This window comes from Rattus norvegicus, chromosome 17 (genome assembly GCF_036323735.1).
Source record: "Rattus norvegicus strain BN/NHsdMcwi chromosome 17, GRCr8, whole genome shotgun sequence".
In the NCBI taxonomy this organism is placed as follows: domain Eukaryota; kingdom Metazoa; phylum Chordata; class Mammalia; order Rodentia; family Muridae; genus Rattus; species Rattus norvegicus.
Window position 1 is genome coordinate 15,146,351 of NC_086035.1, and position 25,080 is coordinate 15,171,430.

Below are 25,080 nucleotides of genomic sequence, written 5' to 3' on the forward strand. Positions count from 1 at the left end.
CCTGGACACTGACTGTTAAAGGCAGGGACACTAAACCAGGTCTCCTTCAAACTGAGTTCTGCTATAAAAAACAAACAACAAATCTTTGCCTGATAACTGTGCTTGCAGTGACTGTTTTTAGAGCTGTGAGTCAGGAGAGCAGAGTGGAGAGCGGAGGAAGAAAGCCTCCCACAAGTGTTACAAAAAGAGGAGAAACTCATTGCCAAAGAAGATGGCTGGAAACCCCAAGAGGCCAACTAAATCCCGCCAGTGTCCTAAGGTGTCCGGAGGCTCGTTATGATACTAACACCCCTGGGCAGAGGCTTGAGATGCTCCTTAGACACACACTGCATACACTTAAATGAACTATAAGTAACAGAGTATCCTTAAAACACGACTCAAGGGGCTGGGGATTTAGCTCAGTGGTAGAGCGCTTACCTAGGAAGCGCAAGGCCCTGGATTCGGTCCCCAGCTCCGAAAAAAAGAACCAAAAAAAAAAAAAAAACAAAAAAAAACACGACTCAAAAACAAAAAAGCCCATGCTATAAATGAGCCCTGAGTGAGGCTAGGCGAGCTGACGTGAAGACCCAGCTCTGCACAGTGGAACCTTTGAGCTCTGGCCGCCCTCTGTTCCCGCTTCCTCCCTTGGCAGTGCATCTTTTTCTAGCGATGGTCCTTGATTCTGCTGTGGTCCACACTCCTCTGCACCCCAGCGTCGCCGCACAGCTCTCCAGGCTTCCCCCGATCACTCTCCTTCCTTTTCTCCTGTCAGACCATGTGAGTGTGAAGTCTCTCTAACACCTGCTCCTAGTGGCACACATTACCCTTCACGTACGTCTCCTCCAGTAAGGGTGTGTACAACCATCTCATTTTGTCTTGGCGGCTGCTCCTTTGAGGACCCAGAATCTTGGAAAGAGGTAATATTCGATGTTCCATTCACTGTCTTAATATGGAGATGTGGTTTAGCCTTTCAAAGATTACAAATTTCAAGTTTCATTAAACTATGAGAGAATAATTACTTCCAATACAGTATCTGAGAGAGTGTTTACTTTGATTTAATCAAACTTAAAATATTTCATCAAATTACCCAGGAAAATCCAGGTAGCAGAAATATATAACATATCCATTTCTTCACAAGGTCACAAATCAGTTTTACAAGGCTATATATATATGTATGTATATGTACTATGCCATTTAAACCACTTCCGCTTTCTGTACTGAAGAACTCGAGTATAGAAATAAGCTTTGTGGTGCTGAGGTAACGTTAGGACCCTCCCCCACAGGACTGCATAGGTGTTTAAGGTTAAATGTGAACATTATGTGAGGTCTCAAGTCAGTCAATCCCCATTTGAATTGAAGGTTCAAAGCAGCATATTAGACACGAGTCCCAGGGAGACACCGTCACTGAGCCTCTGTGTGTGTGTGTGTGTGTGTGTGTGTGTGTGTGTGTGTGTGTGTGTGTGTAAGGAGATGGGCAGATTCAGGAAGGCAGGCTGACTGAGGGCATACTGATAACTAACTGTTAGCCATCTGCAGTCGTTGGCAAGACAGAAACATATACAGTCTTCATATTCAAAGTCTTCATTGGGATATCTTCTGTAATTTCTAGAAGACAGAAAATTGGTCAAAAAGTCAATATTCTATATATTGCGACTAAACATATTTTTTAAAAAAATGTTAACTGCTTATCTTGAGCCCCAGCCTAAGATCACTCTGACTTTAGTCCTAGCTCCTAGGGGGAATCTTTAAACTCCTGGCGTGTCCTTGTTGCTGACAGTAGGGCTTTGATTATATGTTAGCGTGTGTTAGTGAGGTGACTCAGGGCAGGGAGCTGTGAAGTGTGTGGACTGCTTGGTAACTTGTGAGACAAAAGACAACCATGCAGGCACTGAATTAATCGAGCCTATACATTAATCCTCAACAAAGCTCTGGATACAAAGTTGTACCAAGCTTCCCTGGGTGGTGAAACCATGTGGTCACTACTGGGGATCCGAGGAGGTAACACTGGCCATTCCTCCATGAGGAAAGGATGACTTGAATCCCTATTTAGGGATCTTCCATTCTGCCCGTCCCATCTCTTTCTCTGATATAATAATCAATTTGTGAGTATGGAATCCTTCTGGCAAATTACAGGATCTGAAGGTGGTTTTATGAAATGCCTGAGGCCGTGTTGGTATCAGAAGTGGTGGTGGCAGCACACAGACGACCAGCTCACATCATATGATGAACTTAAGCCTCTTACAGTCAGACTGCAGGACACCAAAGACAAGGGAAATCCTGAAAGAAGCTAAATCTAGAGACATCTGATGAGAGAGAGAGAGAGAGAGAGAGAGAGAGAGAGAGAGAGAGAGAGATATCAATCAAGCCCGAAAAATCCAGAATGCAGCAGGACAGAGGAAAATTTAGACCAGGGCAATGGAAGTGGGCCGTAGAGAGGCATACGTGAGAAACCTTGAGAAACACGTCAATACTTGTTCTTGATCTGTGGGAGATGCATGACTGAAAAGGGAAGGGGTCAGCTGGACTATCGGCTAAAAGTTTCCAATCAGAGTTGATTCCTGAAGAGGCTGGTTTTAAACTTAAAGTCAGTAAATAATAATGCTTTACCTAGAAGTATGAATGTTCAGGTTAATTCTAAAGAAATGAACTCTTATCCCCACTTTAATTTAACGACGTGTGACCAGGAGTACTCCCATCTTGCCCAGGCTAGGCGTCTTGCCCTCAGCTACGCCTCTCTGTTAGGTTACTGTTATTTTTAACTATATTGTGGTTAATTTCTAAGGAAACTGCAAAAACAAACAGAACGAGACAAACACTCAAAACTTCTTTTTCGCAGATCAAACACAGTTGCCAGTACCAGACGCCTTCCGGAGGTCGCGGCCACCTCACCTTGTGTCTGAGTCTCATTCAGGAACAGCTTTAGCCTCCGGCTGCGCAGTCCAAACACCTTGGCTGCTTCGTACACAAGCCCTTGGTGGGTGAGCCCGTTCTGTCCAAGTGGGTTTTCAAGCAGGAGGGTGCCCACAGTTCCTGTTAAACACTCTAGGGAGGGAAGAAGGAACTGGGTTATTCCCAAGAGCTCATGTTCCACCGCCAGCTGCAATGGCGGACAGTGCCAACCCGCAAGTCGGAAGGCTATGAAGTGGGTGCAGGGTCTGACAACTGTGGACAAGCTGGAGGCACAGGATGTGCAGACGTTCACAGAGGTGAGAAGAGGGGGAATGAGAGAAACTGACACACGACAGTCAGCTGCAGGGAAACCTAACTTCAGTGCAGTAAAGAGACAAGGATTCCAGCAGAACCGTGAACAATGGTGTCCACCGTTTCAGGGCAGATTTCAAGAAACTATCAAGCTCCCATTGCCAAATCAATAGTTCAGGCACGTAGAGGTAATTTTCACCTTTGAGGGTATTTTTGTTTTCCGACTGTCAAAAGGATGGTAGTCTTTCTACAGAAAGGTACCAAGAAACCAAAACAACAACAAAACTGCGTGCCCTGAAGCAGCATGGGAGTCAACAGTTTGATCATTAACATGGAGAGGTGAGGTCTCACCGCGCAGCCCACGGTGGCCTCAAACTTGTGACCTTCCAGCCTCGTCCCTGAGTGCTGGGATTGCAGGTGAGCGTGCACCACCATGCCTGGCTGGCGTCCATTGACGCTGATCTGAAGACCTGAAGGCTGGGTCAGGGAGTTGAGCCTGGGAGGGAGCCCTGATGCCCATGCTTCATGAGTTGAGCACAGAGGATGCACATACCTTGTGGCTCTGCGTTCACGAGCTGCAGGTTGATGTACTGACAGAGAAGGGTGCTGGGGCTGCTGGCTGGAGCCAGGGATGCTCCTGCAGTCACACACAGCGTCCTTCCACTGAGGCTCAGCAAGTCAGTCTGGTTCTGTAATTCTAGAAGAAGCAATTCTGAAGTCAGCTGCTTTCTTCTATTTTACCGGCATTCACTTCCAACATCACTATTATCCACCCTCAGTGGCGCTTTCATTAATTTTCTGAAGAATGCTGCTTCCTCTGCAAAGCCAGGCTTTAATGAGACCCAAGAGTAGGCAACTGTTTTTTTTTTTTTTTTTTGGCAGATGAGCTTGAACCCAGGGCTTTTGCATGCTAAGGGCACTCTCTACCTTCAGCTCTGCAGAGACAGCCTTACGAATAGGTGGGCTGGGACAAGCAGTGGTGGCATATGCCTTTAATCCCAGCAGATTAAATTAATTAAAAGCAGAGACAGGTGGCTCTCTGTGAGTTCCAGGTCAGCCTGGTTGAGGGGGTGGAACGGAGGGGGGGCAACCTGTCTTGGGGGGAAAATGTAGACAGATAATCCGAGTGATGCAAAAATATTCTTCATTTAGCATTTGTGTGTGTGTGTGTGTGTGTGTGTGTGTGTGTGTGTGTGTGTGTTGGGGGGTGGGGTGAGATAGATGCTGGGGACCGAACCCATGGCCTTCTGCTTGGTAGGTGTGGATTCTGTAAGGCTCAGGAACTGGGATAAACTCACAGCTCAGCAGGAGGGCTGAGTCCTGATCTGTCCCATGGCTAACAGGGACAGGGAGGGTGAGGGCTTCCTGTATGACCCAGGTGTCTGCCATGCCACAGGAGAGACACGGCAGGTAGACACTGCTAAAGAGCCAGTTGTCCAGAGACAGGAATCTGCTGCACGGCAGACACCAAATGATAAGCTGTCCTCTGGCTCTCCACATACCTGTTCCACCGTTGAAGACTGACAGCCCTGTGCTTTTAACACCGAATATGCTGGTAATGACGCTCTTCAGCTTCTCAAGGTTCAACTGATTATCACCCTTCGGATTCTCCAGGAGTAACACTCCACCTGGAAAGCCACAAAAATAAGATCTCACTTAGTGAACTAAGACTTAAAGAAAAAGTTAAATTTGGAAGTTAGGTGATGCAAAGGGGTGTCCAACCCTCACACAAGCAAATGCCACATTCCCGCTTACTGGGGGCTGGGCAAACCTCAGTGGGCCAAGGAATAAAACTACCAAGCCTTCTGTCATTTTGACTCATCCTTTTCAAGACTCAAACTTTTATAATTATCTCATAAGTAAAAATACCATGTCACTAGATTTTTTTTTAAAACGTTCAATTCCCTAGTGGCTAAAGATATCAAATTGTTCCATGTATGCTACTATAATTTGTATAGCCTCCTGAATAAATTACCCTTTTTCTAATTGGACTGTGTGTTCAGTTAGGCTTACCATGAGTTCCTATCAGACTGCTTCATTACTATTTAAATATCACGTCTTTTCCTGCTCTGGTGTTAAAGACTTCTTATTCTGTATCTTGTTTTCAGCCTTCTTGGAGTAAATTTAATAAATTTTTTCAAAAACTGTGCAGAGCCTTTCATTCTGGCAAAGTTCAATGGGTCAATTTTCTCTTTTATACAGTGATTTTTTAGTGTCAAGAACTAACATGTTTTTCCGAAATAAAAGGTCTTGAGTCTTTGCTATCAACACAGATGTAGTAGAGAACTCTGGCCGCCTGAGGAGAGGAGGAGAGGAACTTGATTTGTTCTCTATGCTGCAAATGTGGTGTGTGTGTGTGTGTGTGTGTGTGTGTGTGTGTGTGTGTGTGTGTTTACATTTATGTGGAGGGCAGAAGTTTTGACAACCCCATGTGTTGTTCCTTAGACAAAGTCCACTAAGAAAGCAAACAAACCAGGGTCTCTCATTGGCCAGGAGATCACACTGTAGATCAGGCTGGCCAAATACTAGCCTTCCCGGCACTAGGATTACAGGTGCATGCTGCCAGGCCTGGCCTTCGTGTGTGGGCTTAGGCAGACTTGCATGGATGAATTTCTTTGCTCTGTCACGGTTACTCTATGGGGTAAATAGATGTTTCTTCTCATCTCCCCAGGAGAAGACATACAGTTGCCCAAACACACACATGTACAGATTCAGGAAGCTAAGTGCTGTGATCTGAATATTAGTGTATCACCCCTACCTTTTCCCAATGACTATGTAGAAATTCTAGTGGACAAAAACACTATTAGGAAGTGGAGTTTCTGAGACATCAGGACATGAGGTTGGAAACTTCGTGAACAGATGAATGCTGTCATGAAAGACTATAAAGCCAACAGAGGAGAGACAGAACCTGCAGGGACCATATCCAGTGGATAGGCACAGCCCCCAGGTGAGGGATGGGGTCACCCACCCATCTCAAAAAATATTAACCCAGTGGGGCTGGGGATTTAGCTCAGTGGTAGAGCGCTTACCCAGGAAGTGCAAGGCCCTGGGTTCGGTCCCCAGCTCCGAAAAAAAGAACCAAAAAAAAAAAAAAAAATATTAACCCAGAATTGCTCCTGTCTAAAGGAAATGCAGGGACAAGGAGTGGAGCCAAGACTGAAGAAAAGGCCATCCAGAGACTGCCGCACTTGGGCATCCATCCCATCCGCAGACACCAAACCCAGACAATACTGCTGATGCCAAGAGGTGCATGCTGACAGGAGCCTCATACAGCTGTCCCCTGAGAGGCTCGGCCAGAGCCTGACCAACACAGATGAGGAAGCAAGAAGCCAACATCAGACTGAGTGCGGGGACTCCGATGCAGAAGGTAGGGCAAGAACTGAAGGAGCTCCCACCTCTCTGATCAGAAACACAATGCCATTTTATTGCTCAAAATGGGCTCCAGGTTGACGCTTGTGTGGTGTCTGACCTCATTACTGCCATGTAGTCTTGAGTACACCTGCTTAGTTACACTCTCCTCGACATTACCCTGCAGAAGGGCTTGAACTACAAGGTCATAATGAAGCAAGGTCTGTTCTCCTCTATGACAACTGTGGCGACTGAGCCTAGCTTTGCTGTCTTGGCCTTGGTGTGGGTATCTGTGGAGTGTAGTTGCCGGGTTTTCTTTCCCGCTGGGTTTGGGTGGAAGAGAACAATTACTGTCTAGTAACTCCACCTTGCTGAGTTGCCCCGTCCTGATCTATTCTCCAGAGGAAGCAGGACTTCACTGGGGCATTTCTCCACTGGTTAAGTGAGGTAGACGCAGATCAGAGGAACCGCCCACTGCTGTCATTTAGTCTCACGACTCCTCACGGACTACCCTTCTCTCTACCGATAAGATGCTCGCTTTTGCAGACCACTTGGGGTGCTAGGTGGACTCAGCAGGACAAACATGGGCCCATCATACATTATGTTAAAAGGACTGACTTGGTGACGAGATGAAAGTTATCGAATTTTACCGATTCTCTTATGACTGCTTTAAAGATCGTTAAGGAATTAACTAAAATAGTGGAAGACACTTGTAATCCCAACTCTCAGGCGGAGGGGAGTGGATGGTGGGTCGGAGACTGAGCGTCGGGAGCACATGGGTAAATAAAGGAAGGCACGCACAGTGCGGTTCCTGCACTTACCTTGCTCAGTGCCATTTGCACAAATGTTAAGGTTCACATAAGCACAAGCGGGCCCAGGCACACAGGATCCTCTGGTGATCGTGATTTCCAGCTCGTACCCCTTTAACTGAGCGGAGAGAGTGTGATCAGCACGGTCATGCGGGGCCCCACGGCAAGGCACACACAACCCCTGCTCGGGAGGATCGTGATCTCCTTAGAGCTGGCGCTGCAGCTACAAACTCGGTCTCCTCGCCTGCTCTCAAAGACACTGCTCTCTAACTACATGGTACACGCTCGTTTTCAGTAAGTCCAGAAAGTAAGCAATACGTAAGACAGAGAATGAGACAATAATGTGACTGTCACTTGAGAAGACAATTGACACCTTCCACCCTTCCTCATCTGTCCTACTATTAGGAATAAGGAGGAAAATGGGAGAATAAAGGATATATTTGAATTAAGGGCCAGTATTTTTTTATGTCTTGGTGACACATTTTCATAGTACATCAAAAAGTACTGTTTAAAGAGGCCATGAATTTGAAGGAGAGCAGGGATGGGTATATAGGAGGGTTTGGAAGGAGGAAAAGGAGGGAGAAATGGAGTCATTGTATTAATCTCAAAAAGATAAAAAAATTTTTTTTTCTAAAAATACTGCCCATAGCAGGAAGTTCCGCCAAGCACACACCACACACTAGCAACGAGCTGAATAATTAGGTCAACTGTCGTTTATGTTTTCATGAAAATTATCTGGATCCACAGCATCCTCTCTTCCGGTTTAGACAAAATAGGTCAGCATAGACCTTTCCCCACCTTGGCTGCCTTCTGTGACAAAACTACCCTGAAGAAGCTTCTGCTGCCTTCCTTGCCCTCCTCTCCTGGCCTTCCTCTCGGAGCCACCGAACCACCGAGCATGCGAAACAGCATCTCGGTCCACACTCATCTGTCTGCTGCTGACAGGCTCTGGGGTTGCCCTCTGGGCACACCGAGAGACTATCTTGAGGGGTTCATTGTGGGACGCCTCACCCTAGAGGCAGCAGCACCATCCTCCCTTGGTTCTGTGCTACACAGAAGTGGAAAGCGACTGAGTCCAATCCGCCCGGCCAGCGTTTGCTCTCCCAGTGTCCTCACTGTGGACATAAAGCAACCGGCTGCCCCATGCTCCTGTCACCAGCCCTTCCCTTCCCCACCACAGTGGGCTGCTGTTTGAACTGGAAGTTATTTGTGTCAAGAGTATTAAATACCATGGCAAGAGAAAAAGTGAGACAGTGGCTGGAATTCACCAAGATTTAACTATATAAATGTAAAGCAAAATCCAGTAAGGATCACCAGTATTTCCACACCACTCACCTGTGTTTGCTCTTGAATAAGGATATTATCTGATGTAGGAACTGGATAGGGCTTCAAGGGAGCTTTGATAGTGGCATATATGAAGTCAGTGTGGCTTTCGATGACATTACTCAAGTATCTTCCTTCAGATTTGGCATTATAGTAAACTGTTATTTCATCCGTCGGAACCAGGTTGCACTGAAATAGCATACAGAAAGACGTAGAAGAGAAGTACATCTTGTTCTCCCAGACTAAAGGTACTGTTGAAGGAGAGCAAGTGTGTGCTGATCTCAGGTTCACTCTACTCAGGTCATGTGAGAGACGGGCATCTGCTGTTCTATGTTCTTTTACCCACTTTTCTCTATGGGCCAACAGGCCGAGTGCCCTTCCCTGGTGTAGTCGGCCCCTCATGAGTGACGAAATAGATTAGCAAAGTTAATCGAAAAGCTCCAAGGCAGCTGCCCTGCTGCAGTGCCGGCCTCGGACGTGAACCGTGCGCCCTGAAGCCTGGTTAGGGAGGAGCACCCATGGCAGCTCTCCTAATCAGCCCTGTCCCTAGGAGTAAGCTTTCTGACTCTCAGACCTAAGAGGCTCGGTGATGCCTTTCCTTCAGGCCAAGGCCCAGTGCACCTTTTGCACCTGTCTTAACAAGGAAAACCACCACAGACTGCACAGACCCCGCAATCCCTCTCCTCAGCTAGGGGCCTTTTGTCTGTCTTGTACACCCTCTATCATCTCTGGTTACCCTCTGCAGCAGCTTCAGAGATCTTTCTGAAGATAATTTTGTACAAGCCTTGTGGAAGCCTGAGGGAATGGAAGAAGGATGGACAAGCTAAAAGGCCTTGGTCAGCCGGGGAGTGGGTAGAGAAGGAGGGAGGGGCCTGCATTCCCTGCAGAGCACAATCAGAGGAGATTAATGAATCATCATCACCAACTGATAGCTATGGTTTATACCGCCTGCCTTGTCTGTCTTCCCCAACACTCTAAATAAATCTAATACAAGCCTGAATCTACAGTGTAGCCCTGAAGGAACAAACTGACCTTCTTGCGAAGCTTCTGGATGCGATTGATGACTTCCCGAGCCATGCCTTCGTCCACCATTGACTGGTCAGGTGTGACATCTAAGAGAACTAAAGCCTATAGAAAGAACAGAGCGAGTGGCAGTGGAATAAAATCAAGTCCGTCTAACTCAGGGAACTACAGCTAGGGCTGGCAGGTGGGCCTAGAGATTATCCCTGGAACTGACATGGTGGGGTGGGAAAACTGATCCCCGCTCTTTGTCCTCTGACCTCCACACACACCCTGGTGACGTTGCGGGACCTACACGGAGGCTCCCAACCTTCCGTGTGTTTTGTAATTTTGCTCATTTTTGTGCAACCCAATAACTAGGACAATAATCCACAAGAACAGATCACAATGCTCACTTAAGCATCTGATAAACAAGTGCAAAGGGTGAGGATCCATGCAGAGCAGCTCAGGAGGGAACTGACTGATGCCAGGCATGGTAAACTACTCGCCCATGGTCTCGTCTGTTGGTGAAGAATATTCTAGGAGGCTGGAGACGATGTCTCAAGACTGTAGTCCCTATACTCCCCAGAGTTAGAGGAAGAAGTTCCAGGACACTCTTACAGAATGAGTCCAAGGCCAGAGAGAGCTACATGACCTTGTCTCAAAAACACCAATCAGACAACCAAACAATCAGCCAATCAATCAATACCAAACAATCTTTGAGGGATCACAAAAATACCTGAGCATCAGAGTGTGCTTCAAACTGTGCAGTGCCTCCTGTGGCCTGGTCAAAGGTGTACATGAGACGAATATCTTCTTCGTGTAATTCATGGCCTTCCACGACGATGCTCCCTGTGGGAAAGGCAGACTATTAGCATGCCGTGTTTCCTCCCGGGATGACCCTGGCATTCTGCTGGCTAGCAAGGGTTGGTGCAAGTGAAATGAGGGGCAATGTGAAGTGCTGGGACAAGCAGGAGGAGGTGTGGAGAGCACTGATGGCTGATGTACCTACCACCTTCAGGAAAGCTACTGCATTGAGGCTGAGTGTATGTAACTGGAGAGAAAGGAGGCGGATTATAACAGGATACCAGCACCCAGAAGCTACGATAGCACGTTGGGATGCCAGGCACCTGTCCGGGAAAGTTACCGGAATTGACAGTTGTGCTCTTACGAACAGGATGAAGGTTTTAAGAAAGAGGGAAGCATCGTCTAAAGAGGGAGCGGTCCTTGGACAGGGGGCAGATACCCACCACTCTTCTGAAACTGCTCCAGCTCCTCATTGCTCAGCTGCTTTACGGCCACCATCACTGCTTTAAAGGCTCCCTTCAGACGTTTCCCAAGGACCATGTGATCTGGCTCAGCCCTCAGTCGAATGCCATACTTGTTTTTATCAGTAGACAGTGTAACTTTTCGAACATTTAGTTCCTACAGTGAGTGCGAAAGGAAAATCGAGAGTGTGAGGCACAGAAATCTGCGTCACGTGAGACATGGAGACGAGCGCCAGTACCAGGGCTCATAAGGGGCAAAAGGCAGACAGAACCCGAATGCCAGTCAGCCGCGGAATGGGTGGGGCTGAGGTGTGCACATCGGTGATGTGCAGGCTCGAGGCCCTGGTTTGGATCCCCAGCACCACACAGTGAACAGAGGTAGGTGTGACTAGGTAAATAGAGCATGGTTTAAATTCATGCTGGAGCATCTAGCAACATAAGGGAACTAAGTACTACCCTTTGCTACAATGTGAATGAACTCTACAAACGCCATGATAAGCAACACAAGACCAACACAGTAGACGACAAACTGTTCTTACAGGAAATGTCTAAAGAAGGCAAACCCACAGGCAGAAAATATATTTGTGATTGCCAGTAAAGAATCAGACTGTAAGGGGAACAGAAGTGAACGATGAGAGAGATTAGCCTTTCCTTATAGGAAGGGGGAAAGGGTCCACGATTCTGACACTGGGCACAAATACAATGTTCCTATGGAGACCAATCAAGTGAATTAAAGAAGACGCCAAGGTTGGTACTGGTGCATGTCTTTAATCTCAGCATTCACAGCACAGAGGCAGGAGGATCTCTGTGAGTTCAAAGACAACCTGGTCTACATGGAGACCCTGTTTCAAAAACCAAAAATAAAGAGGGGGAGGGGGAGGCTGAAATATAAACCCCATCTCTCAGGGGTAAACTCGCACAAGCAATCCTGAGCATGATCATTAGCATTTAACCAGGTGTGGGACGACAGTGCTTCATGCCACTATGCTAGTGTCAAATTCCCATAACCTGGGCCAGCGATGGCACAGTGTGAGACACAGAAACAGAGAGGACCAAGTAAGGAAAATGACCGCAATACAGAGGTCTGCTATTCTATCTACAAAATGTCAGCGTGTGGGAGCCTGAGGCAGGGGGACTGCTCATGTCTGGGCTAAAGGCTACAAAGCAAGCCTGTGCTATACAGTGAACAGATGATAATGTGTGTGAGTCTACAAGGTATTAAATTAAAAGATAAAATCTCACTTTGTGGCTTCTAATGTTTGTCTGAAATTCCCAGGTAATTAAAAATCAAATACAGGCCAGACAGTGGTGGCTCTCACCTTTAATCCCAGCACTCAGGGTTAGGGAGGCAGAGGCAGGTGGATCTCTCTGAGTTCAAGGCAAGCCTGGTCTACAGAGTAAGTTCCAGGACAGCCAGGGCTACACAAACAGAAACTCTGTCTCAAAAACAAAGAAAGAAAGAAATAAAACATACAGAAATTAATATTTACTGAAATGATATACTTAAAGTATTATCTGTTTTGAAACAGTAATGAATTTTAAAATTAGAAACATGTTTGTTTTAAAAATACCACAGAATGAAGCCTTGAGAGGATCAGTGGCACTGTAAGGGGTCATTAGAGACTCCTGTCCCCACCAGACACCACCTGCCCCCACTGGACTACTGAGACAATGTACTGCAAAAAAGTGCTTTCCCCCATAATCCCTTGCTGTGGGAAGAGAACCCCACTGGGAACTTAACAGACAGGAGACACTCAGAGTTCCGACAGCTTAAATGGACAACAAACAGGTCCCAATGACTCTGTGTTATTCTTACTCTAAAACTGTAGCTTGGCTACAGAAAAGGGAAGGAACCAGGAGTCGTCCCCTTCCTGGTTTGGACAAATTGTAAGTGACCCCAACTCCTTTATCAGTTTCGGGCCCCTAATCTTTTAAAACACAGGAAAATAAGTATCCTGTGAATTTAATCCATTACCCAGCTACCAACAGTGTGCACTATCCTTCTGAAACCAAATTCTACTTCTGAAATACATCCAAGACGCACATGCACGAATGCACACACATCCGTACTCAGGCACTCAACATCCGTAAACTGATGTGCATAATACTATATTATAGCACTGGGGGTAGTGACGTTTGCTCTGATCCCAGCACACTGAAGGCCAAGACAGGAGAACTGAGTCTAAAACTAGCCTAAGCTGCAAAGGAAGGCCCTGCTCTCAACACCCTCAAAGGCTACATACAGAGCTATATAGGTGCATAAATGTGTAAAGTCCAGGAGCCATCCTCAGAAGGCAAATGAAAGCCCGGAGCAAGGGAGGGTGATCATTGGCCCACCTTGTGTCAGACACACACAACGCCTAGCACATTCACAAACGGCAAATGGCTATAGTTCATCATTTGAAGAAGCAAAGCTTTTCTGTTAATCACAAACATTTACTCTGAGGAAGAGAAGTAGATGAGAGTAAAGAGACCCACAGACTGCACACACTTTCTTGGATGGTTATGCACATAGCAATTTACAAAAACAAACAAACAAACAAACAAACAAAAACGAAAACAAAAACCAAAAAAAAAAACCCAAAAAACCTTCTAGGAAAAAAAAACCTTCTGACTGGACTGGGCACTGACTTACCTCAATGATATACTTCTCCAAGGACTTGATATCCTCAAGAGCTTCTGGGTCTTGGTGGATGACGACAATTTCCTTCAAGGGATACTAGAGGGAAGGGAGGGGACATGAACTAACGGTTAATTCTTCCAGTCAGCAAAATGTTGAATGCTCATCTGTCTGGCTAAAGTCTTGAATATTTAGCTAAACGGGGGCCAAGTCACTCATATCCTACTGCAGGAAAGGGTAAAGATTTATGCCACTGCCTGAAAGTCTGTGTCAAACCGATGTCTGCATACAATTCTGCACGCACCTTTATTGGAATAGTTTTCCGGTCTCGAATCACTCTCCCAAGCTCAATCACGGACTGCATTCTAGACACGGCGTTCTCAGTTTTCTTGTCAATCAGCTCCTCTCTGATTGATAAACACAGGAGTACGGAAGGTCATTGCTTTTAAAAGGTGAAAACCTGACGTGGTTACATGTATGTGGTGTGAGGAAGAGGGTCAGGCTAGGTCTCCAGTGATAACTGAGAGAGGACGGCACCCTCAGGGGCACACACTGTGTTCCGGGGTTACCCAAAGGTTGCATTCACACCTCACCCAACCACAATTTTTTTTTAAAGATTTATTTATTATATATAAGTACACTGTTGGGGTTGGGGATTTAGCTCAGTGGTAGAGTGCTTGCCTAGCAAGTGCAAGGCCCTGGGTTCGGTCCCCAGCTCCGAAAAACAAAAAGAAAAAAAAAAAGTACACTGTTGCTGTCTTCAGACACACCAGAAGAGGGCATCGGATCACATTACAGAGGTTGTGAGCCACCATGTGGTTGCTGGGATTTGAACTCAGGATCTCTGGAAGAGCAGTCAGTGCTCTTAACCACTGAGCCATCTCTCCAGCCCCCCAACCACAGTTCTTAAGGAGGATGCTACATCCCTCCTGGCACTGTAGGCTCCTGCAGCCCAAGGGGTAGCTGCGTGAGCCGAGGTGGAAGGAGGGGTTCAGGAGGCAGAGCAGGGGAGTGAGTCCTCGCCCCATCTCTTCCTGCAGGGCTTGGGACCCTGCATGTACTTCCCTTCCCGTGGCCTGGCTGACACTTCTGTATTTGATTCCTACCGAACATGAGGCAGCATGAGGTAGTGGATGCTGAGGGTGTCCTTGTCCCGGATAGATGCAGGGTCAATCAGCAGCTTCAGGTTCTGGTACATCAGTTCAGTAAGAAAGGGTGTGTAAGGGGCCTGTAGCAGAATGGAGGAGAGAGTATCATTCAGATAGATCCATCATCAGTTGATCTCACTTAGACTGAGAAATGAAAACTAGTCACTTTAAAGAACAATAGAGCAATACACAGGGGTAGGCTGCTACTTAGACACCCCCTTCCAAAGAAAAATGACTTCCTATGAATGAGGTACAGTAGTGGGGCTGCATCGCGGGACTCAAAATATCTCTGGATATCTCGCTATCCAAAACCAAACCAAACCAGGGTCTCCAGAACAAGTACCAGTTAAATCACAAGCACCAGTTAAGTCGATATGCAGAGAGATTAAATACCTCAAAGTCTAGAAATCATATCTGCAAAGCAGACAAACCCCACTTGTATCGCGGGACGCAGGTGCAGGATGTTAGAGGCAGACGCCACCAAGATCTTGTATCAGGGCAAAATCTCCTGAATGTTACAGGCTCACAGAACACTATTCAGGGGCAGCAGAATAGGATACAGAAAAGCAGCAGATTTCCCACTCGTGTGCCATTAACTAACAGTTTAACTCTCAGTGCTATCTAATTAACGGTTTAATTATCAGTGCTTAGTTAGTATATGCTCACCCATTTAGGTATGAGTTTAGGAATCTCTGCGTTACTCACAGTTACTGAGTTCTTCGCATTATCAAGATTTATACTCTTATCTCCCTGAGAGTAGATCCGTGTCTAAATGGTGGACAGCAAAGGAAGGAGCACCCCGTACACCTCAGTTAGTACTTGGGATGGGCACATAAGCTATTACGCCTCAGTGAAGGGGCTGCGGCACAGGGTGGAAGGGAGGGGTAGCCCGGGGCAGCTCGGGTTTGGAAGGGGTTGAGCATCTCACCATCAGTCTGCACAGAGAAAGCAGGACACTGAACAGAGTCTCCAGAGCCATAACACAGTCTTCCATGCCATTCTCCCCCTGGAGGACAGAAGACAGATAAATATCAAGCTGCTGGTAGTAAGCGAGTCATCAAAACATTCGTCTATTAAAAGGGGCGTCGTACCAGGACCATGTACTACAGGGATGTAAAGGGGCGGAGGGAGGAGGAATGGCCACAACCATCAGCCCTGGGGGAAGGCCAGCATGAGACAGCAGTGTGCTGTACCCCTGACCATTTCTGCCGGAGGTCAGGCAAGTGGGAGCCAAGGACTGGCCAGGCTTGGAGGAGAAGGAGTTGGGGGGATGGATTCCAATATAACAAGAAGAGTTAGGTAAGGGTTTGCTTTAAAAATAAAAAATAAAAGGGTGTATACTGTGTGCTTTTATAACAACTTCACTGATTCGAGGTAGGGAAAAACTTTCTGCAGCGAGGAATTTGTCTCTGTCTTATCTCACTGTACGTGCTGCACACACCAGTGCGTCTGGAGACCACGCCAAGCTCACGCTAAAACCCCAACAGCTAGGAAGAGCTCTGCCCACAGCAAACACCCGAGCACTATTGGGTGGAGACAGAAACACAGAGGTGTGCTGCTGTGTGGCTCCTTCCCCCAACCTGAGACAACCTCACCAGGAGCAAGGCTGAAAAGTACGGAAGTAAAGCAAACCCCTAACTCTTTTTTTTTTTTTTTTGGTTCTTTTTTTTCGGAGCTGGGGACCGAACCCAGGGCCTTGCGCTTCCTAGGCAAGCGCTCTACCACTGAGCTAAATCCCCAACCCCCCCCTAACTCTTAAGAAGCCCCTTCCCGAGGCTCTACAAGCTGGTCAATGGCTGTGGGGTCATTCGGCCCAGCCAAGCGGCCTCCGAGTGTGGAGAAGCTTAGGAAAGCTGCTTCCTGAGTTGTTAGGATTCTGGAGTGGGCTTTTTTTTGATGATACAACGTGGTTTAGTTGTCTATGGTCCTATCACCCCTCACCCAGTCTCCTGTCAGGAACCCCAATAAACTCACTGGTTCACACAGCTGGACTTGACAGGGCAATTCTTTGGCTGTCACTGTTATACTATTTAGGGTGAGGAGATGTTTGTTCAGGTCTCTAAGTCACATACAATAGTTTCTTTAAAGGAATATAGACGTACTTCATGGTATTTATGGAATTCTATGATATCTGCTTAGTTTAGTAATGCACAGGCTTGGACACCACCCCTGGTAATTTGTCCACAGTGAACCATGAAAATATGCCACATTCTATTCTGCCACATTCAATCGCTACAGCTAATGTACTGTAAACAGAAGACATTTTCAAACAGCGTCCCCCCCCCCCTCATTATTTCTGCAGACATGGTTTCTCTGTGCAGGCCTGGCATTCCTAGAACCTGGAACTCATTCTGTAGACCATGATGTCCCAAACTCAAGAAATCCACCTGCCTCTGCCTCTGAGTACTGGGTTTAAAGTCGAACACCATCACAGTTGACATTTTCCCCTAACCTTTGACCTGAACGTCAGACTTTTCATACCTCCTACCGGTTCTTACCTTTAATCTTCTCCTGTTCATTCGGACGTACCAGTTGGTCAGAATATCTACGAACTTGACCAGGCGAGGCACCACAGTGTACAGCCTGTAAGCTAAAAGTAAGATATTAGTCGGGCAGCCCAGGCCAGCGCTTCATTCAAGGGAACAATGAGAATCAGAATCAACCAATCAGATGGCTCATGTATCACAAATACACGACATGACAACCAGGGTGTTTAGGGGCACCCAGAAATGACAATGGGCTACAAGCAAACCCACATACATGAGAAACACTGAACTCCTATTCAATGTCACCACATTACATGGAAACACGGGATAGAACCCAGCCCCACACCACTGTGCTGCCTCCTGCCTCAACTAGAATGGCAGAAAGCGTGCCTTAGATGCTAAGAGGTACAGCGCCATTTTGCCAGGAAGAAGGTATGTGGCAATGCCTGAGGAGATACTCTTGTGCTATACACATGGAGTGGCAACACCACTCTTTCTACTGGGTGACACGGGTCACAGCACAGCATCTTCCGATGCACAGCGCAGCACAGACGCACAGCGCAGCCCCAATGAAAAGGATCCACCCAGACGGCTGGCAGCCCCACTGTTGCACTGGGAGAGATCCAGAGGGCAGGGCTGCTCTTACTGTGGTCCACAGAAAACAACTCAGGCCCACAGTCACTGGCTGGCCAAACACTTCCACACAGGTGCTTTCAACAACGGGGCTTCTTCTGCTGGAGAGGAAAAGCCAGCCCATTCTATGTCTAGAGCTCCCGCACTTTACTTTCAGGGAAGCCTGAGATTCGGTGTTCACCTCCTACAGAGTAAGTGACCCACACATAAAAAGAGAAGACAAAACTTTGGGGCAGCAGCTCTTCCTGAGAGAGCTATAGGAACTGCTGGCCCCCACGCCACTCTATAGACACATTTTCTCACCATCTTGCTGATGGCAGCTCTGTGGGTATGCGGGTGAACAAAGCTGGGACTTACCTGGGCCAGGAGTTATCCTGTCTGTGTGATTGGTCTCCCATGCATGACCCTCACACAGACACTAATCTATCTAGTTCCTAGGCAGACTGGGTTCTGTCTTAGGTACATGATATCTAGATTCAGCTTCATGGGAAGTCATGACAGCCGGGGCTGAAAGATGGTAGGGTTCTCAGATTGCCCTCTGCACAAGAATGGGTCTGCATTCCCAGGACAAAATTACCCAGTGCCCTGAAACAAACAAACTCCTTCCTACAACTAATAAGGCCACCATACTGTACTTCTGGGTTATCTCTCAAAACTTCCTCTATGTTAATAAGGGGAGAACATTTAAAACACCAAAAGAACAATTACAAAGAGAATAACCAGTCCTCACGCCTGGGAAGACAGCAAAGGAAGGCTCACCTGCCATTTCCGTCTCAAAGAACGCAATGAGCGACTGCATGAAGGACAGAATCCACCGGTCGGTGATGTTGGGGCTTTCTCGGACCGTGTGCTCGTTGTACAGAAACTCTACTTCTTCTTCCTACAGACAGACGCTCAGTGAGAGGTTCGTGTGCACTGGACCCTTGAAGCTGGAGTTATGGGTAGATGTGAGTCACGTGATATGGGTGCTGGGAACCAAATCCGGGTCCTCTGGACAGACAGTAAGTACTCCTGCCTGCTAAGTCACCTCTCCAGGCCCACCAAATGTTCTACATCAGTAAAATGGAATGAAATGATGAAATACAAAATGATCCCAGATGCCGATAGCAAGCCAGCAACATTCAGGATGAGCAACATCAAATCCTCAATGAAATTAGGATTTCTCTTTTTTTTTAATAGGGATTACTGTAAACCCACGGAAGGAGGCAGTAAAACCTTCTAGAACCAGATAATCCTTCGAAAACTGAAACAAGCACCAGGAAACAGCTCCCACGCTGACCTGTATGATTTGACCTGGAACCCTTCTTATCTCCCTTTGCTTTCCACGAGCCCTGCATGATCCGGAGGCATCTGGCCTGCTCCTGCTCTGCAAGCTGAACCTCCTGCCAGTTGTGCTTCTCAGGCGGCAGCCATGGTGAGGACTATTCGCCTGGATTTGAGCCCCTCACGGTGGGGCAGCCCTGCTCTGTACAGATGAGCCTCTTTCTCTGTGGTCAGGTGTGAGTGCCACACCAACAGAGGTCTGCTGGGCATGCGAGCTTCCAGAATGCTATCCCCACTTGGCACCACGTACAGGAAGGCTGGCATAATTACAAAGACAGGAATGCTGAAATCCAGACAAAGGTGCCTGCCTTCTCAATTTCCAGGGAACCGTGTACCTGGCAGTCCTATGTGAACACTACACTTCTGTCTTGTTCTCAGCAGAAGGAAGAGCTAAGCTGAACCCGGAAGCAGTAGGAACAAGTGAATGGACCACTGTCTCAGCTTCTGGGCTGCTCCAGGGTCACTAAGCAGTAAGTCTTCAGTAGTTCCTTCTATTGGTAGGTGCTGGGATAGGAAGGTGAGCACGCCTGGGCTCCACCATAAACACGCACGCAATGCCGGAACTGGTGCTCGTGATAAAGATGCTGGGCACTGAAGATGTTGGTCTGGGGTCGGACGAGGTGGCTGCAGACCAAGGGCTTCTCAGGAGACGATGGGAAGATCCAATCTGAGGCTCAGGCTCACAGACATCCCAACTCCTATTCCTAATCCTAGCAACTCAGTCAGAGCTGCTATCTATTCCTCTCTATGCTTCCTCATGCAAGTCTTCCCGGACCACACTCGAACCAACAGCACAATCCCAGGCTCAGCCCCCACCTTTCATCAGGTAAAAACTCTGTCTATAGCTGACTCTCTGCAATTTTACACCCCACCAGGTCCTTGAGTAGAGAAGAATTACACTCAACGTGAAATCTCTGAGACAAAGAACTGTCTGACCAGGCTATAACACACCTCTCTACACAGAGGAAGTCACGTCCTATAGAGAACCAGGCACCTCTTGCACCATCATGTAAAGCTTCCTCATGGCTCTGGGCTATCCAAACAGCAGCAGACAGCACAAGAAAGCAGCCTCTAGGTCCCCGCACAGGCCCACCTCGTAGCTCAGCGTTCAAAGGCCAATGCTGTCCGTACCTTGTGCAGCCTAAAGACGTTCTGGATGAAGAAGCGGTATGCGTTGTACCATGGGAGCAGCACGTCTTTGAGGACATCCCGTACGCCTTCCTCCTTGAAGCGCAGGTTTTCTGCTCTCACCACAGGGGAATTGATCAGATATAACCTGGTAAAAGCAGAAAATTTACACAGAAAAGTTACACAGACAGTAAACCAAATATTACTACTTTGAGAAGGCAAACATACCAGTTCCTCTTGGGATCACCTAAGTCTTTCTCCTTTTACTAAAGATGAAGAAGGCCAGGTCAAACTCTGCTCTCCCCTGCAGAGGAACAGTGCTTAAACACTGGCACCCCTGCCACAGGTGCGCAAAGGTTCATGAGGAGAAATGCTACACTGTGGAGAACGGCCCAGCCCAAAGAGGCAGATGAATGAGTGGAGAGTCACAGGAAGTGTGTGAAGGTGTGCGGCATGGCCTCGGTGTGGGCTTCACCATGATGTGGAGACACTGGACAAGCTCTCCAGGCCTTTGCAACCTAAGCATGGTGCTGCTTCGAGCAGTAGTGAAAAGTTCTCTAAAACCTCATGTATTAATAATGAACTTGTTCTGGTGTTAGGAGGGGGGGGGGAGAACTCTTTTTTTTTTCTTCTTTTTTTCAGAGCTGGGAACCGAACCCAGGGCCTTGCGCCTAAGCATTCTACCACTGAGCTAAATCCCCAACCCCCGAGAGAGAGAGAACTCTTAATACCAATAAGATGGGGAACCTAGAAAGGAGCTGAGGTAGAGACAATCTGCACCCACCAGGGAGGTCATGGATGACTCCTGACATCCGGGACAGTTTCTAGTCCTCGAAGACTTCTAGATTTGAAAATCGTCAACTATAAAAGCCTAACTACCCACACGGACATCCAAAAGTTAAAGCGTCATTACACAGCACTCTGAGGATGATTCCATGAGATACACACGAGCAAAGGGCTGCTTCGTACCTGAGGGCGTCGGCACCGTACTTATTGATGATGGAAACCGGATCTGGGTAGTTCTTTTTCCGTTTGCTCATTTTTTGGCCATCACTTGTAAAACAAAAAGTAGATATTAATTAGGTGAGCAAATACAGTTGATCTTAGAGATGGATGTGGACTCCAAACAGACATGCAAACGAAAATTAAGTGGTCAGGCGTATGCTGGTGAAGTCACAATGGCAGGGAGGTTTATTTCTACTTGTTAGGTCTTGTATATTCAAATTATTTGTGTGACCGTGTATGTACATGTGTTTGGGGTGTGTGTGTGTGTGTGTGTGTGTGTGTGTGTGTGTGTGTGCGCACGCGCGTGCATGTGTGTGATGGGAGGGACATGGCACTCAAGCAGAGATCAGACAGTTTTGTGGGGTCAGCTCTCTCCTACCATCTTTATGTGGGTTCCAGGGATCCAAGTCAGTCAAGTTGTCAGGCTCACAAAGAAAGTGCTGACACCCACTAAAGTCTTTTGACACACTGGTATGGCTGTGTCTTTAGGGGAGGAGTTCCAAGGTAGGCTGGAGCAGTTTCTGCTGTGACTCCCTTCAGTGACAGACCGTGACCATGGAGTATGTCCTGAGACTTGTAAGATGAAATGAATCCTCCCCTCAAGCTGTTTTTGGTTGTGGCGTTTTATCACAGCAAGAGAAACCTTAAGACGCATGCCCAGTAGCTTGACCTCTCAGCGCCTAACAGTAAAAACTGTTACTTGTGAAAACAGAGGCTGGTACCAACCAAACAGTGAGGCTTTGTCAAAAACAGGACCATGCTCTTCTGTGGCTGGGCAGGAAGGGAAGACAGGTCCCAGGAACACGCGGAGAATTACTGTTTATTTTTACTGACTGAATTCTAAGAAGCTAATACAACTAAGAAACAATTCTCCAAAGGAAACAAAGCCACTGGGAGGAGTCTGGTGTGGTCCTGGGTCTCTGCTCCTGGAAGTCATGGGATCTCTGAAATTCAGAGTTTCCTCAGACATTACAAAGAAGATGTTAAAAAAAAAAATCCATGCCAGGAGTGAAACACAATGAGATGTGACCACCAACGTACCTTACAAAGCGCTCAGCTAAATCAACTTAACTGTTGCTAGTGGCCTCACTAGAAGCACCACACTATTACTAACACTGTCTGGGGTGCGACCAGCTCTGTCTCCAGGAGGCCTGGCCCACAATGGAGTCTTCCTCCTTAAGACACACAGAGCCACACAACGAAGGACAGGAGGGTAGAGGGCACAAGGTCTCAGCAGACAGATAAGCGCTAGGGACACCAGGAATGTTAAAATGTTAAGCACACATTGTGACTCACATCTGCAAGGGAAGAATGTGCACGCAAGGGAATGTTCCCGCCCAGGCTGGGAACAGATGGGTAATAGCCTAGTGATCAGCATTGTGTGTGTGTGTGTGTGTGTGTGTGTGTGTGTGTGTGTGTGTAGAGCCAGACCACACCTGAATTCCCCAGACCATTATGTTTATCCAGACTCTTCCTCCTAGACCTTTATCTTATCTATTTCTGAATGAAGAGATCCTACCCTTAGGGGAGACGTCACATGTCCTTTATAGCCTGCTGACCTCTAGGCTGTCTGTATGACCCAGGCAATACCAGATCCTAGGCCCTTAAGCTACAGAACCACTCCTCATGGCAGAGGTCACTAGTACTTTGCAAATCGGTTTCCAGGCAGCCATGCTCTAAGCTTTAGAGGTAGCTGCTACCAAGAAACTTGCTTCCAAACTGCCTGGTGTCAGACTCTAGACGTCTGCACTAACACCAGCTAAGCAGTGTTGAGCCTGGTTTCCTTCTTGTCCCACGTGGGCTGTCCCTCTGCACTGACAAAGGACTGCACACAGGGGCACAGGCAGAGCATGAAACCACAGCGCACACCTGTGACCTCAGTGCCTGAGAGGCCAGGACAGGTGGAAGGTAAACCAGGCGAGGCAGCTCGGCCTCAGGAAAGTAAAACACAACTAAACTAAGCTAAAGGGAGTGTAAGAAGCTGGAGACAGGTATGCAGAGCTGGAAAACCGGTGGTTTTCTCTGCATTCGTGACTAGCTTAGTCTACAAGATTAAGTCCTAAGGCATCCAGGGCTGCACGGTAAGACCGTCTCAAAGGCAAAAATGAGTTTGAGATTAGAAGGAAAGGGCGGTGGAGAGCAAGGTTGGGGGTGCTAAGTTCCTCTCTTCACAGAGAAATGTGGTGAGCGCTGGTCAGAACGTGGTTGCTTTGAAGACAAGTTTCAAGGGCAGGATAAAGAGTGCAGGAGGTAAATTCATCACTACAGGGAGGGGTGGGTGTACCTGCCTTGCCAAGATGAGGCCGTTCACAATCACGTTCTTGAAAGGTGGTTGTCCAAAGAGGGCTGTGGCTAGCACTAGCAGGGTGTAAAACCTGGGGGGAAAGGGAAAAAAAAAGCCGGGATAATTCATTACAAGTAGAGATGGAATCTAAGCATAGGAAAATGTGTATTTAACCACCAGACTGAACTTTTAGCTTCGGTTCATTATAACGCTTTAATATTTTTTTCTCCTGGCTTTTGTGGAGGTCAGAGGACACCGTGTGAGAGCTGTGTCTCTCCTTCCAACATGTGGGTCCCGAAGTTCCAACTCAGGCTGTCTGACTTGGTGGTACTCACTGGGCTACCTGGCCAACCCCGTATTACACGACTTGATAACCGTATAAAGTGATAGATGCAGCTGTATCGTGCCCATAACAGGTCACTCAAAGTTAAGAGGCGGATTGGCAAAACAAAATTTTCTTAAAACAGTGAGGAGCCATAGCCAACACGTAAGGCACGCCCGGGACCAGCAGAGATGCTGGGTGAGAGGTGCCATGTTTCCTGTGAGATCCTGTGGGACAGGACTTGGGATAACAAAAGACGAAAAGCACTCAGACTGCAGCATCAGGAACCGCTTCTGTTCGGCGGGGTCAGAAGCCTGTCACTGTGAAGGGGACACCCTCGCTCCATGGACTGGATTCCTCTAGCAGAGGTGATGCTCTTGTGTCATTGCCATCTGCTCTTGTACTGAAGAAGAACAGAGCCCAGACCAAACGTCCTCACACAAATATCCGCCCAAACATCCCTTTCCGTTCCACCCAAGGCCGCCTGGTGCCCCGGAGGCAGCTCAGGCAATGGAGGGAACAGGAAGCAGACAGTGAGGACAAGCGAACACAGGGTGAGTTTACCAATGGCCAGACTTCACTTCCCCTGGAGAAACATGCTTACTTATTAGTGAGTAAACTGGCCCTCCTTAGAACACAGGAGTCTGTGGGGCTGGAGAGGTAAGATGAGTAGTTAACACACCCTGCTCTTGGGAGGCCAGAGTTCAACTCCCGGCACCCACATCACATGGGTCATAGCAGCCTGTGATTCTAATTCCAGAAAATCAGACACTCTTCTGGCCTCACATGCACAAACATGCACTTACATGTACACACACATACACGCATTTGAAAAACACTGAACGACAGCAAAATCCTGAGAACTTTGTCCCCAGAGGACCCTCTAATAGATTCAAACGGGAGGAGCAGAGGACCACGGCAGCAGGAGTTCACAGAGTGAGCGTCAGGCCACGAAGCCTGTGTGTGTGAGAAGAAGGTGAGTGACCTTTTCCTAGTGAGCATGACAGGACCGCTTCACGCAGGGCACTGGCCACAGGGAACTAACACCAAAACCTCTCCACATACCTAGTTTTTTTTTTTTTTTTCCCAGAATGTGAACACATAAAGGCTAGACTTAAATTTTGAGCACATTCCCTGTTACCTTCCAATTTCCAGCACCCAACTTCCTGTCACCATAAAGATCATTTAACTCTCTGAGTAAAAG

At 47.5% G+C, this 25,080-nt stretch overlaps 1 protein-coding gene and 1 pseudogene across 4 annotated transcripts in view; both read right to left on the reverse strand.

The window, feature by feature from the left end:
* Positions 1 to 1,006: 1,006 nt before the first annotated feature.
* Iars1 (isoleucyl-tRNA synthetase 1) overlaps positions 1,007 to 25,080 on the reverse strand; it is a 46,360-nt gene continuing 22,286 nt past the window's right edge. For 3 of the 4 annotated variants that reach the window (XM_006253706.5, XM_008771533.4, XM_063276354.1), the window contains 18 exons: positions 23,559 to 23,645; positions 21,235 to 21,318; positions 20,269 to 20,413; positions 18,574 to 18,694; positions 17,194 to 17,285; positions 15,624 to 15,701; positions 14,654 to 14,775; positions 13,852 to 13,954; positions 13,563 to 13,646; positions 10,910 to 11,084; positions 10,399 to 10,511; positions 9,693 to 9,788; positions 8,673 to 8,849; positions 7,350 to 7,455; positions 4,683 to 4,808; positions 3,734 to 3,877; positions 2,869 to 3,021; positions 1,014 to 1,584 (listed from right to left, as the gene is read on the reverse strand). In XM_006253706.5, coding sequence (XP_006253768.1) covers positions 1,502 to 1,584; positions 2,869 to 3,021; positions 3,734 to 3,877; positions 4,683 to 4,808; positions 7,350 to 7,455; positions 8,673 to 8,849; positions 9,693 to 9,788; positions 10,399 to 10,511; positions 10,910 to 11,084; positions 13,563 to 13,646; positions 13,852 to 13,954; positions 14,654 to 14,775; positions 15,624 to 15,701; positions 17,194 to 17,285; positions 18,574 to 18,694; positions 20,269 to 20,413; positions 21,235 to 21,318; positions 23,559 to 23,645 — 2,089 coding nt within the window. In that variant the 3' untranslated portion in view covers positions 1,014 to 1,501. Of the gene's footprint in view, positions 1,585 to 2,868; positions 3,022 to 3,733; positions 3,878 to 4,682; positions 4,809 to 7,349; positions 7,456 to 8,672; positions 8,850 to 9,692; positions 9,789 to 10,398; positions 10,512 to 10,909; positions 11,085 to 13,562; positions 13,647 to 13,851; positions 13,955 to 14,653; positions 14,776 to 15,623; positions 15,702 to 17,193; positions 17,286 to 18,573; positions 18,695 to 20,268; positions 20,414 to 21,234; positions 21,319 to 23,558; positions 23,646 to 25,080 lie in introns of all 4 variants that reach the window. The other variant, NM_001100572.1, reaches the window with a different exon arrangement.
* LOC120097976 (small nucleolar RNA SNORA24) lies at positions 21,962 to 22,081 on the reverse strand (annotated as a pseudogene).